The 15,287-nt window shown below is 35.0% G+C and overlaps 1 protein-coding gene across 1 annotated transcript in view; it reads left to right on the top strand.

The window, feature by feature from the left end:
* Positions 1–615: 615 nt before the first annotated feature.
* The window catches only part of LOC106667777, a 44,757-nt gene continuing 30,085 nt past the window's right edge, over positions 616–15,287 (top strand). The window contains exon 1 of the mRNA XM_024227541.1: positions 616–770. Within this exon, the coding sequence (XP_024083309.1) occupies positions 681–770 (90 nt within the window). The 5' untranslated portion in view covers positions 616–680. The remainder of the gene's footprint in view (positions 771–15,287) is intronic.

The raw sequence follows: 15,287 nt of genomic DNA on the forward strand, positions 1-15,287 counted from the left end.
ACCAGAAATATGAGATAAAGTATGTGTTTTTACCTGTTTTTGGCCGTTCACCTACCGGTTGAGGGGCGAGTTGCGAGTTGGGGAATGGATGGACCTGTTCGGCTAGTTCAACTTGATCTCGTGCAGCTATCGGTTCGAAAATTATAGCAAATATGTAAAAAATGTGTTACCTACCGGCTGATGAAGTTATTAACCACAATCGCGTGTAATATTTGTAGTCTATTGACTGGTAGAATTGATCATGAATTTTTGGCGTTCGAATATTAGCCATGAATCTTTCGGTATATCAATACATGCTTAACAATTTTACAAGCGTTGAGTTTAAATCTAAAAGTGACATTTAACGTCTTATCGGATCCAGTCATCACCGCAAAATTATTTATAAACCTGGCCATAAATCCGAGACGGGATATATTTGAAGAGGGCCCGCCGCCTTTCGGATATAGACGTCCGCCCATAACCGCCTCGGCCTCCGGCATCTCCGGTGCCGTTTAAACGGTTGTTACGACGATTCAGTACACAATTGCTGTGCTATTCGGGGGCGGTCTAGTGGGGGCGGCTCGGGGGTAAAGTTCGGAGCAGGATAGAGGATTTGAGGGGCGGAGGGGAGCACCTACCCGCAGTATAGCGCGGGCCCTACACTGCAGTAGAGCCATGCGACACTTCTTCAAAGGCCTCTGATGAAGATAACGGCGGAAGAGAGAAAAGTCGGCATGAAGTTCACGGTGACACCCTCGAGAAGCCTCGTCCCGACAACAAGGACATCCCTCGTGAGTACTAAAAAATATACCAAAAAAAAAAAAAAAATTTCCCTAAAATTATATCTTTTGAACCTCTAAGATCTAATAAACCGCCTACCATTACATTTTTAATTTATTCTTGGAAATAAATTTTTTGGAGTCTTTATAAGTCTGCATCATTCAGACGTGCAGACTTTAGCACCAGTTCATCAAAAAGCAAGACAAAAATTTTCCAAATGAAATAGTTTACTGTACTTACAATTTTAACTATGGTATTACTTACAATTTTAATTATGATCATACAGAAATTTTCTTGCCGTTTGACCAGTATGTAGAAATGTAATATTAAAATTAGTAGTAAAATTCAAACGTGCATATCAACAAAACTAGATCCAATGACAAAACAGCTTATTTAAACTTTACAAAAATTTTTATGCCAAATTTTTATATTGAAAATATTTCTTTTGGAAGTTTTATAAGACGCTGGATCCTTCAGACGTGCAGAACGTGGCAACAGTTCTTAAGAAAGCACGACTAACAAGTTTCTAAATGAAATACTACGAGATATTTTGCATAGTTGATATACTTACAATTTTTTATTATGACCGCAGTATAAAGCAAGACAAATGAATAAAAAAGCACTGCAGAAGACACACCTTTAGCACTAAATAAAAAATTCAAACGTGCACACTAATAACACTGGATTTTTATGAAAAAATGTTTTGTAAACAATATCAAAATTACAACGTCAAATATTTTGAATAATTTTTTGGTGGTTTTATAAGATCTGCATTCCTCAGACGTGAATTGGCTACGGCTTTCTAAGGAAACAGGACCAGAAGGTTTTTAAAGAAATACCACGAGAAATTTGCATACTTGATATACTTACAATTACAAATTCAATTCCCTTAGAAAAATTGCGCAGTTTATGTTTAAACAAACCATACTGAACTTATAATCAAGTCAGTTAGTAAATACTGCAGAACAACCTAAAAACAATGGCAACGGTCTTTTAACACAACAGCCTTTTTTTGCTAGTGCAGACAGACCGTGTAAACAGTTAATTTATTAACTTAATTTATTCCAACATCACAAGCGTTTTTTAGTGCTTATTTTACAATTATTAAATTTAATTAATCAAAACTATTCTATAACAACCAACTTCTGATCATTATTTGGCAGGTTTCTTTTCAGTTGGAATAGTACATCAAACAAAAATTCCACGTTTTTTATTTAAAATTTTAATTCTTGTTTTAATTTGATATGAGGAAATTGCAAGATTCGTTTAGAAAATAAAGATATACACGTATAAAAAACTCGTAAACGGTCGTACTAATTGTTATTAATTGCACAATTATAACGTGGAGTCTTTTAATCGCATTACTTTCGGGTTTAGTATCCTTTTAATTTTTTTAGGCAAATCTTTTTTTTAAATGAATTTATTTTCAACACACTATTATTTTTGTATATACAGTTATTAATTGATATTTTGAACAATAAATATGGCATCTGTTCACAACCGTTCAGCTTCAGTATTCATTTGGAAATTATGACATATATACATTATGACGTGTTTATATGCGAACAAACAAATATACAACAAATCTATGACCTGTTAAGATTGTTTAGCATAATTAATCACCAGAACTGAAATACGTGAAAACAAAAAATAGCAATGTTTTCTAATGAATAGTTTCAGAATTTGAGATTAATACTACAACGAAAAAATGTAAAAGCAATATATATATATATAAACAATATGTATTATATTTTACAGGATAAACTGAGGGTCTGGTAACAAGTATTAGCTTCAACATCACTTATAAATTAATTATTTATTTTTATAAAATTTTTAAAAAACTTGTGGATTTTAAGTTTGCCCAGGCAAACTATGCGGATATCAATCACAAATTATGTTAATTTTTAACAATGTATGAATACATTTACTAAATTTTGACTTTGCCCAGCTAATATATTTTACAATTAATTATTCTTTTTAGGTAAGGTCTTGGTTGAGATGAAAAAGTTAGTGTCACGAGCGGGATTCGAACCCACGACCTTCGGGACCGGACAAAGACCTTACATAAAAAGAATAATTAATTGAAAGAAGTAATTTGCTCAATTAGGCCACTAAACATAATGGATTATTTATAAATTACATCCTGTTTCTGTCCTAATTCTATCTTTAATAAAAATCTATCATGAAATACTATTTTTTTACTTCATGCCTATCTTCGTGTATATCTACAACGGTACATGTATAATTTACAACAGATTTGATTTAATTTTGAAATGAGATAAAAATTGTCATTATAGAGAATGCTATCCTTTGATAGCGTTTTGGATTGATCATTTAAGAGGTCTCTTACCCATATTCTTTTCATCCGTCGACGGCGAAAACGTTTGTAGAAGGAAAAAACAGTTGGCATTTGAAAATCTGTGTATTCTATTGTTTAGAAAAGGAGGCGGAAAAATAGTTTGTCGTAAAATCTTCGATTGAAAACATTATATATATAATGTGAGAATTTTGGGGTCGAAAAACAGCTTAGGTCAGCCGGCCCTTTGCGTGTTTGTATTTCTTTTCCTCGTCTTTCATTCGCATTTTTCGCTCTGCAGCTATTTGAGCATCTCGATCTATTTCTAACTCTTTTTTTTTTTTGTATGAATGTCGATGTTCAAAAATGTCAGTATCTCATTTCTACCGCAGGTAGTAAACTACAAAGAAGACATTAGACATACAATAAATATGTACATCATACAAACATAATAGTCTGGTCACATTCACACTCCAAGAGTATTCGATATCGGGGCGGAATTTAACCAGAAAATTTGTTATCTTTGAAAATTTAAATATTTGGCCGATCCGTAAACTTGGCAACCATACACTCATTTAGATTTGAGTAAGTATTTATATGTCGAAAGTTTTGATTTTAATAAAAAATTTTATTGTCGGTACGGTACGTAGTAAAGCATTTTAAATCTTTTGTTATGAGTCTGTTCTTTTAATTAGTTAGTCGTATTAGTAGTATGTGGCAGTATGCACATTCTCATTAGTGAACATGTTAGAAGTAAAAATTGTGTACCACACCGGAGCGAGTATTTACCCATGTGGTACACCTGAAAACACTTCTTTTCGTAAGTCCCCGATCACTGGTATACTGCAAAAAAAAATATCTCCTTGAGATATGATTGTATTATCTGATATATTTCTATCACTATGTAGATTTAGCTACACAAATAAATGGTACATAAATTGCAAGAGCAAATTCGTTTGATCACTCACGATTACATTTGAACAACCGATCGAAACTGACTACAGATCAATTTTTTTACAGTTCAAAAGAATTCTGAATATTCAAATTAGTTATTTAGGAGATCCAATAGTTTCTCTATCTTCTGGTAGCATTGTAGAGTGGCGCTACTACTACATAATGTTACTGTTGCAAATTGTAAAAATGTCTCCTACATTACAAAGAATGATTGAAGATTATTCTGCTGTTGGAAAAGTGGACCGAAATTTTAACCAGATTTTTAATCACGTTTTAATGAGCTACATCCTGAACGTCAAATAGATGTTATTTGAGAAAATTCTTGCAAATTTTTTTTCTCGGTACAATGAGCATGCAATCACGTATTACCAGTCTCAAATAAGGGATTTCCAGACTTACGAAATGTTAGACAAGTTAGAACACATCTACACATATGACATTTTGGTAAATATTTGGTAAATATTGAAAATAAATATTATTACAAACAATTGTTATAGTGTTCATGAATGTAAACCATTCAATTAAGTTCTTACATACTATAAAACTTAATCAAGCAAGCTGTTCAGTTTAGATATTTCAACTTGATTTCTGTGCTTTCAAGAAGTCGAATTCGAGAAAGAAAAACAGTGCGGTTCTTCTTTCAGGGCTGAGCTAAATTGCGAAATAAAAGCCGTGGAAAATTCTTAAAGGGAGAAACTTAATTTCTCGTAAAATTTCCATCACAAAGAAGCCGAACAATTTGAGATGAAAGCTTTTTTTGTTAATAATAATACAGTTTACTATCCGCAGCTTCATGTCTGATACCTGGACGAACCATCATATTTTTAAAAAATATTATTGATTTATTTCAAAATATTGTGCGACAATTTTAAACGAAGCTTAATAATCTTGCAAACTATTCGGCAACTATTTAAGAAAATCACTAAATTATAATTACTTTCTTCTGTAAAAGAAAGTCTTAGGATTTAAATGGTCATATAAGCATTCCACTAATTTTATATTGTAAAAAAACTAAACGTTGTTAAACAAAGAAAAATCATTGTAGAGCTCTTATAATCTACCAAAAAAACATCATCAAATTTAGAATTTTGGAAATCATTATATGGAAACCAAACAGAGCAAATTTTAATATAATGAACTAAATAATAAGATACGAAAATGTAGAGAAAATGTGTACGCAGTATAAATTACAATTTTTAATTAAATAAAATATTAATTATACTAATTCATTTTTATCGGTTAAAACCTCATTTAAACGTAAATTATCTGAAATATTTATATAATAATGATTAATTATTTTCATTCATAATAATATGTGCTTATCTCCTGGAAAGTTTAAACATTTATTTATGTGTAATTTGGTGGTTTTAGTCTGTTCGTTGGTCTAGACTGGTATTTCAGACAAACGCATGTCAGCATTTTGTTATCTTCACTGAGTTTTCCCATGGGATTTACACACAGACACACTGAATCAGTTTTACATTAGCAAAGTGGGTCAGAATTCAGTTGGTATTGACATAATAATGTTAATATTTCTGATGAATAGATTTTAATTACACCGAAAAAGCTTTAAAGATTTCTGACAGAACAGCACATTACGATCACGAATTAATCGGTAAAGACGAAATTATAGGTTTATCAGAACGTAGTCGCCGCGGAGAATTATCACAATTCATTTATATACAGGGTGATTCACTACTCGCACGACAAAGTTCGTCGGGTGCTTCTACACCTCAAATTCGAAAAAAAAAATTCAACGTAAATTTTTCTGCTTTAGTAGTTCACTATGCTTATTTAATCTTCTTTGTGTATTTTGTTTGACTTTTAAGTTGAATTTTTTATTTTTATGTTTTTTAAAAGGTTAAATTTGAGTTTTATAATTTCTTATTAAACGCTTATTAAACGAAGGAGCTGTTACGAAATTTTCCAAGCTCTACCGTAATTTTTTCTATCTGGGTTGCGAATTTTGTTGTTTTACAAATTTTAAATTTACCAGTTTTTAAAAGATTTAGTATGAAGGAAGGGAAATTTAACTCTATTTTAAATAATTATTCAGAAATCGTGAGATGCGGTCTGGTGTGATGTAGGTTTCAGAAAAACATTTGCTTTATCGTGCCAACGTTTCGATCTTTATTGAGATCATCTTCAGGGCCTGGGATTTACAAACATTGTTTAAATTTAACAAATACATGTTAAACGTTTCGTTTTCAATATTTATAAGTTTTAACCTGTTTCAAAGTTCTAAGCCTGGAAAGAGTTCTGTTTTAACAATATATTTTATATTATTTAATTCATAAAGTTAAAAGATAAAAAGACAATACGCAAGGCTAAGACAATCTAAGACAATTTAGATTAATTCACATTGTGGCACTTAAAGTAACGGGCTCAGCAAACATCCTTGCCTGATCCCTCGACCATGTCTTCTCTATTTGTTGCAAACTGCTTAATAAGCCATTTTGTAAAGAATCGGTGCTGTATTTATGTACTTTCAATTGTTTTATAGAAAGGCGTTTTGCTAAAACGAAAACAACCAAGTTCACTTGGATAGAAAATTCCTGGTTTTTCTTTAAAAAAGAAAAAAAAAAAGAAAGTGAAATGATGTTCACACGACGGAATTGGACATTGGCCCTGTGTAAATCCTGAAAGGCCATTGTCAAGAGCTGTTTTCCTACAGGTGGATTTAATCAATTATTAATTCAACAGTGTGAAATCCGATCCTGGATAGGTTCCGAACAGGATCTTTTTTAAAAATTCAAGCGACACTTCAAAAATCCACCTTCCCTCTCCTGTGCGACGTGTGACTTTTTATCCACGCGGTCAGAACTTATTTGATTTTTCTCTCCCTTCGATCCGATTCGTTGAAGAGGCGGGAAAAATTCCACTTCGGTGAGAAGAAGAGAGATTCCATAATTTATCCAAGTTCTTATGACTGTTTTATAAACTGTTGTATTGAAATGCAACATTATTCGATTTATTGTTTTAATTGATAGATTTGGAAATAAAATCCTTATTGAAACTATAAAACTCATAACTATTTTTTATTATTTATACAGATTTATTATTAAACAAAAGCGCAATATTTGTTTAACTCATACCCGATGCTATTACTCTCAACCAGATTGAGGGAAGTAACATATATTAGAATTCCCCGTCAACCGTGGCTATAAAATATGGAATTTGTATTCCACGCAAGAGAACGCATGAATAATTCAATTTTAAATAAATGATACTAAAAAGTGTGAAATAAAAAAACAGTAAAATAACATAAAAAGAGACATTTTCAAACATATTTTCTTATTTCACAGTGAAATTAAACAAAAGCCCAATGGACGTCTAGTATCATAATAGATTAAGCTAAACTAGGATGAAATTTATTGTTTGGATTTGCGGGGATTACAGTTTAGATTAGCCTTATTTTCTGAAGAAATGGTGATAAATTACTTTTTGATGAATGGCCTCAGCTTACCCTTCTGTACCGTGAAGTTTTGAAAAGCGAACCTAAAAGTAAAACGGAAAACGTAATAATTAAATTAAACGAACAAATTAAAATTTCAAGAATTTTTCTAAGAATTTGAGTAAAAAGAAGGGAATTAACACTTTCTCAATATTTGTAAAACATTTTTTTTATTACATTTATTTGGTATTTACAACTACAAGTGATGTATTAAGTAAATATGTTCGTATATGTTGAATTATCATTTGAGGCTCTTGTAGGAGAAGTTGCCCAGTGGTAACACTCCTTCACACTAATATCTTGTTCAGTCTTCACACAATGGGAAGGTCTCGGGGCCACTTTTGCTTCAATCGTCTTGGAGGATTTTCAGGTAGGGTTGGAAGTGATAAATTTCGTACGAATAGATTACTGTGTGTGTTCAGTGATTGATGAAATTTTTTATATCGGGTTTTGATGAGTTCACGTACAAACGTGATGTGTAGGTCTTTATGGATAGTGTAATTTCAAACGTAAAAAGGAGCATTTATAATTTGACGGAGAATTTTAGATTGGATTGAGCCCCACACTTCACAACCGTACGCCCAGAGAGGTCTAATCATTGTCTTGTAAATTAAAAGTTTATTTTCAAGGTCTAATTTTGATCGTGAGTCGAGTAGTCTTTTTACCAATTTATAACGTCGGTTTGTTTGCTGTCTTTTCAGTCCTGTAAGGGAATTCCAAGTCAGTCGTTTATCCATGAAAAGTCCAAGATAACGCACAAGGTCAGTGGTAGGCAATGGAATTCCATTTATACTCACCGCAGGACAGACATTTTTACGTAAGGTAAAATTGATCTGTGTGCTTTTTGTTAGGTTTACCTTTATTCTCCACTTTGTGAACCATATTGTCAATTCATTCAGGTGTTGTTGTAGTGTTGAGTGTTAAGGGTTCCGAATTGCGTGTAAGAATCGCTGTATCATCAGCGAATTTGGGTGTCGAAATATTAACGTGTGTAGGAATATCTGCAGTGTATATGGAAAATAGAAAAGGGCCAAGTATGCTTCCCTGAGGAACACCCGCCCTTATGCGTATATAAGGTGAGAATTCAGTTCCCTGACGGACTCGACAAAATCGATCCGTCAGAAAAGATCTCAGTATAAGATAGTACGTATGAGGGAGGATGTTCCTCAGTTTCCAAAGCAAGCCCGAGTGCCAGACTCGATCGAAGGCATGTTCTAAATCAAGAAAGACACCCAAGCAATGCTGTTTTTGTTCGAGGGAAGAGGCTATATTGTCAGCAAACACGATGTAATTATTGAGTTGTCGAGTGAAATGTGCGGAACCCAAACTGATGATCTAGAATAATATTAGAATTTTCAATTATTGACAGTAATCGTCGGAGAAGTAGTTTTTCTAGTATTTTGGCAAGGATAGAAAGGAGACTAATGGGTCGATAGGAATTTGGAAGATCAGATGGTTTATTTGGCTTATGAATCATTTTAATTATAGAGAACTTCGATTGCAATGGAAAATATGTGTTCCTGAGTACAGTGTTGTATATGTATGTTAAGTATAGTAAGCCTCTGTGGGGAAAATTTTGTTTTGTAATTAGATCATAACCTCGAGCTTTTCGTGAAGGTAGTTTTTTAATAGTGTGTCGTATGTCTGATGGAATAAATGCTTAAAACAAATCTTAAATTTTATAATAATCCTTGTTATTTTATCCTGGAATCCTCTTTAACTAACCACTGCAGAAGAGTGAGATTCGACAGCGAGTACTCAGATATTAGACCAGTACAAGCGGCGTGCCACAAGGGGATTTTCTCAATCCCATCCTTTAACCATTTATACTGCTGCATTTTTATTTTACCAATTTTGGTCAAACTAATGCTTACCCGTTTATATGCCAACTACTTATCTAGTAAAGTATACACTAGATTTTGCGAAAAAAATTTAATATCTGTATATACGTTTTAGCGGTCCTATTAAACAAATTAATAATTTTAATTGATTTCTTATTCATTATGTCAAAATTAGTGTGTCCAAATTTGGCAGCTAGATATTGCAATATAACATTTACCAAGTAGTTAGTATACATATATTCAGTGCCACCAGGACGAGGTTTCTATCTTGATTTTTTCCTGAAACATAATTTTTTTTATTTTGGTCTAAAATCAGTTTGTTTTAAACGTAAAATCGTAATTTCTCAACTTTGCTTCATTAAAATACAAATCTGATCTTTATTTCGCAAACTACATTATATTTCTCACAAGATAACATTTCCGTACGTCATATTTTTAATACTAACATTATTAGTTGGTAACAAAAATCAGATCCATTATGTTTGTCTGTATATATATCTTATCTCCGGCCCTATGCGTGTTTTCCTTCTTTTTCTGGACTTTTACTCTTATTTTTGTTTAAACTTTACGGTTACTGGCTCTCTGCTTTTATATGTATATAGATACATATACGGTCGGTTTGCTAGACTAGTAGTTAATAATTACATTACCTCATATGAACATATTTATGTCAACTGGCATTTCATAAAAATGACTAATGAATTACCCAATAATTCGACCAGATTATCAATTAAAATGTAGTACCTGCAAGTAACTTAGTTTTATTGTTTCGATCAAATAAGAATTTAGGTGGGTTTTTGTCTAATTCCATTTGTGTTGCCTTGTGTGATATTCATTCTCTTCTTTCTTTTTTTAACTGCAAATAATTTTGTGCGATTGTTTACCTCAGTCGCGTGTAATGTCGAATTAATGTATAACGAGTTTATCATTTTTTTTTCATTTTAAATCCAAACGGATATTAAAATGGTAGACAGGTTGGCGTGACGTCTGCAATAACATGTCAGTTCGTACGAGTGGGAAGCGTTTCCTGGACGGGGAAGCAGATTGCCATGTTTTCGGTTTTGCCAGATCAGATCGTTGCAGAAATACGTGCGGAACATTTATTTTCACCGGGCGTGAGATTAATTTTACTGTACCCGGCAAAGCCTTAAAAAACCACATCAAAGTTTGAATTAAATTTGGATGATAAATAACAAATGAACATGAAGTAACTAATAGCCCTTCTGTGGCATAGGTACTCACACTATCAATGAGTAACAAAAGAAAATGAACGAACAATGGAATTCATTCATTGGACACTAACAATCCAAGAATCTCCTAACAAATTTCGGAAGGAAAGAAGTTACAGAATGTCTCAAAGGAAGTGTTCGCCAGCAGCCAAATACAAAATGGCGCTGACGAACACCGCCGGAGATAGGAGTTTAAATTAATAAGAAGATTGTTTCGGCACCAACGGGAATGGGAGATTCCCGATTGATTAGGAGATGTTAGTTTGGGAATAATTAAATGAAGGAATAAATAATGTACGAAAGGAGTAATTGAAAACTCACTGTTTAATGAAATTTCTATGGCTTACAAGATGGCCGATGATCGTATTGGAGACCTGAAGGCGATGAAGGCCGGAAAGAGGTGAATGTCTTTGAATGCGATATCGTGCGTTGTTCGGCGATGACTAGGCCAGTGCACAGGCCTGGTTGCAGCAGCGTCGATGATGATGATGGATGGTGAAATCCAAGTGGCGATGGTAATGAGATGATGCAATCCAGGCGGCGATGCTAGTGAGATGATGGAATCTTCCGGGGATAATGATGGATGATTCGTTCGTGGGGTTATGATGATGGTAGAGATGAGATATTAAGGGAAAATGGCGGTGATAGGTTTGGGACCATGCGGTCGGGAGATGGGATGCACGCGGAGTTAAGGATGGGGCGATTCTAATGTCAGTACGCGGACATTCGCGCGGTGATACATGTACATAGCAAAACAGCAAAAAGCAGGGCGATCTTACACGGTGGTTAATAACTATTGTGCAACACTTTGGGGAGATAGGGCGATAGTCGGTGTGCTCGATCCGAGATCTAGTGGAGAAGAGAGCCCAAGAAAGGCTGGAAGGGATGGATTGTTGAGGAAAAAAGGAAGGAAGCGTGTTGTGATTGGTGGATTTTGAGAAGATGGGGCTTGAAGATAGAGGGGTACAGTTGACGGAGACGCGTCCGAATAGGAAGCATGAAAAAACTTCGAATCCTAACAGGATTCTTAACAGGCCACTGCAAGCAAAATGAACACTTAAAGAAGATTAGAATAATCCAAGACGGCACATGCAGATTATGCAAACGGGCAGAGGAGACACCAACACACCTACTTGCCCGCAGGAGGAAGTGCTTTGAGATGGACAATGTGACCAAAAAAAGAGATTCAACCACTGAAACTGGGCCTACTAATCAAGTTCCTTGATGAAATAGGACTCACTGGTGGTGCTTTAGGCAGAGAACGGGGGATAAAATAGCTCTTAAAGGGCGTAGTATATTACACCCCGACCAATACATCTACACCTACATCTACATCTACTATTATATATTATGCAGGGTGGGCGAACAAGACCCGAGGGGTTAAATGCCTGGGTAGACTCGAACCCCATCCCTAAAAGGTCCGGGACTTGGTCGGCTCACGTGTGCATAAACCTCTTGGAATTGTTCACAAACCCCAAGATTTTGGACCATTTTATCTCGGGGAATGATTTGGTGATGTCCTCTCCTTCAAAGATTTCAAATCTAAACCTAGCATACCTATCATATTCTGCGAGGTAGTGCTTTGCCGTTTCTTCTTTTATTTCGCAGAAGCGCAAACGGGATCTGGTAGGATACCCATTACGAAGAGGTGTCTTCTCAGTGGGCAGTGGCCCGTCAGAATACCTATCAGCCTCCTAATTCCATTCCTTGAGATAGAGAATAGCCATTTCGATTCAGCTGGTTTGATCGCCTTAACAAACTCTTTCGATTGCCTGTGTCCGGGGGATAAATTCCACTCCATAAGGAATTGTTTCATGCCCCAGTTATTGATACTCTCTTTCGCTGTGCTCTTAGAATGAGCTAATACCGGTTGTGGCCCAACAAGCGCAGTATTAGAACCTTCTTTGGCTAGGCCATCCGCCTTTTCATTGCCATGGTGTCCTTTATATGCTGGTATCCAAATAAGGGTTACCTTGTTCTCAAACCTGAAAGAGATCCTATTGATAAGATTCCTCCACCAGTCGTGAGGTTGACAAATCTTTTTGTAATGCCCTAAGACTAGCCTGACTGTCAGAAAAGATTTTAATATCTTTTCCCATAATTTTATTATCCATAAGTGTTCTACAACACACATTGATGGCCCAGATTTCCGCCTGAAAAACGGAGGTGTTATTGCCAAAAGGGGAGGAGATGCTGATTCCTAATTTTGGTATGCAGATTCCTGCACCACTCCCTCTACCTTTGATAAGTGAACCATCTATGTAGCAGTCTATGTTACGGTGGTCATCATCCAGACTATAATCATAATCACAAGGGGTGACTACCTGAAAGTGCTTTTTCCCCGAAGGGTCTACATCTACTAAGAACCAGAAAAACCCAAAATCCCTAATATTGGCCAGAACTGCTGTAAATTCGAAACCTTAAGTTTTATTGTATGAGTGAATGAGTGTGAGAAAGAATGAAAGTGTACTTTCAAAAAATCCAATGTGAGATATTAAAGTTTAATGGCGAGAATCCGTTTGCTGTCACACCTCGTCTCGAGAAGTTCCCATGCCTGAGGATATTCGAGCTCTGTGAGAGGAATATCTGAAATGTCATAGAAAGCAGCCCCGAGCAACGAATTTCGCAAATAATGAAACTTTTGGATTTGGTCTAGATACTCATTATTATGGACTAGTGAGAGAAAAGTGTCTTTAATCGAAGGCCATTAGTTGAGTCACCATTAAAAGTAGGTAAATTGATGGTTGGGAGTCCAAGATCCACCCGATGCTTAGAGGTTGTAGAGCCATCTAAAGTTGTCAAGTGGGTAGTTTCGGTAAGATCTGGAATATTAAGAGCCAGAGCTTCGTAATAAAACTCTCGAGTTGCTTGCCTGAGCTCGCCTAAATCAAATATGTCAATTTCAGTAAATTTTGCCAGCTTTATGGCCTCACTGCAAGCTGACACAAAGCGATCGTGAGTGCTGTCCACACGAGAGAGTTCACCTTTAAATTTGGGAAAAATTGCAGGGTCCACAGCATCGTCTCTCAACTTCAAACCGAGATCTAAGATTGCTTTTATGTCGTTAGAAAGATCAGTGAGCTCGTATTTATACGCGTCGAAATTGGCAATCGCCTTTTTTAAATTAGTATCCATTTCTACGAAATTAATAAGCCAAGGAACGAAGTGATTGAGATGTGGGGTTCAGAAAGTAACGAAATAAATCTCGAAAAAAATGAAAAAATCGGTAAGATATCCGGCCCGGAGGACCAAAAATGTCTGGGCATAGGGTCCTTCTTAATTGAAGGGACAAATCTCCATTCCCGATGCAATTGCAATTTTCTAAATAATTTTCTAGCACTTCGAACAACTGGTTCTCTTTTCTCCGTCCTTTCCTGGCCTCCTATGTTAGAGTTAATTTATACAATTTGTTGTTTTGAATATTTCAAAATCATATACGTGCAATAATAAATTATCAATTCCCAAAGGTTAATTTAGTGGAGAGTTTTGTGGTCTTTCCATTTATGTCATGTATATGGCTGAGGAGGAGGGTTGGCTGTTATGTGGTCGGCGGGCGGATTGGCTGCGGTTTGTTTGGTTCAAGACCTCGAGTATACTGGGCTTGATCATTGATCAAGTTTGAACTCAATGTTGTTTACAGAAACCGGTTATACAATTACCGTGATGATTGTCTAAACAGTAAGACGATTTTGGTTTATTTGATTTTCCCGAATGTGAAAAGCTATTTTCTCCGATTAATATTGACAAGGAAGGATTAACTGTTGAATGTAGAGTGAACAGAAAAACGAAAACTCTTTTTTTTCTTAATTTTGAGATGAGTTAATTAATATAAGTTGTATCATATCAAGTCCCATCCCAGGCTCAATTTTATTCGCAACTTCTCAATTTTAATTTTGCCAGTTTAGACGAAAGATTGTTGCAACTTCACCTTTAAGTTTTACACCGGCTTAAGTATTGTTATGTGAAAAGTAGTGCAGATATTCACATGCCGTAAATGCTCCAGGATGCACACTTGAGGTACCACATGCATTCAAATGTTTGTAAACATCAATTGGTATTATCTTATAAATTTGTTATTCTTATTACAAAAGAGCTAGGGATTTTGCAAGCCTTTGGATGAACACAAGATCACACTGGTTAAACTTGTAGAAATTGTCATACCGAGAAATGTATAAATGATGTTCTTGCCTATGTAGCAGGGCCATTATTCAAACAGGGATATAGAAGGGATAGGTGTAATACCTTGTGTTGAATTGTTTCCCATTCCAGGTAAAATAGCGTAAATCATCCATTGTCGTGGTGGAAAACTGACAAGCGGCTTATAGAATCAATCCGACTTTCAAAGAATTCTTGAAAATAATGGGAAAATTGATTACGAAACAGTTTAGAGGTGGTGTCGGACATTTACTCGAATGGGCATTAAAAAGTACATTAACGAACAGATAAAAAATATGAATTTCGAAAAATGGAAGTCAGGCGAGGAGATTATCCGGCTTATAATGAAATATGGAGTTTTAGCGAATATAAAACTAAAAATTCGGTTGATTTCTCTAAGTAGAATATGTAGTCGGGTGTGAAATTCAGGGGGTGAAATAACTAATAAAAAATACCAGTACCTTGGCCGCATAACGCATCATCGAGCGACACACTGCATTAAAAACATTGAACTTACTTGTTGGTATATAAAACAGACCAAACTGAGCCAATTTGAATTTGTTCCAATTCATTCCAAATTTTCTAACTTTTTAGGACAT

This window comes from Cimex lectularius, unplaced genomic scaffold (assembly GCF_000648675.2).
Source record: "Cimex lectularius strain Harlan isolate CLEC.00 unplaced genomic scaffold, Clec_2.1 scaffold87, whole genome shotgun sequence".
Lineage (NCBI taxonomy): Eukaryota > Metazoa > Arthropoda > Insecta > Hemiptera > Cimicidae > Cimex > Cimex lectularius.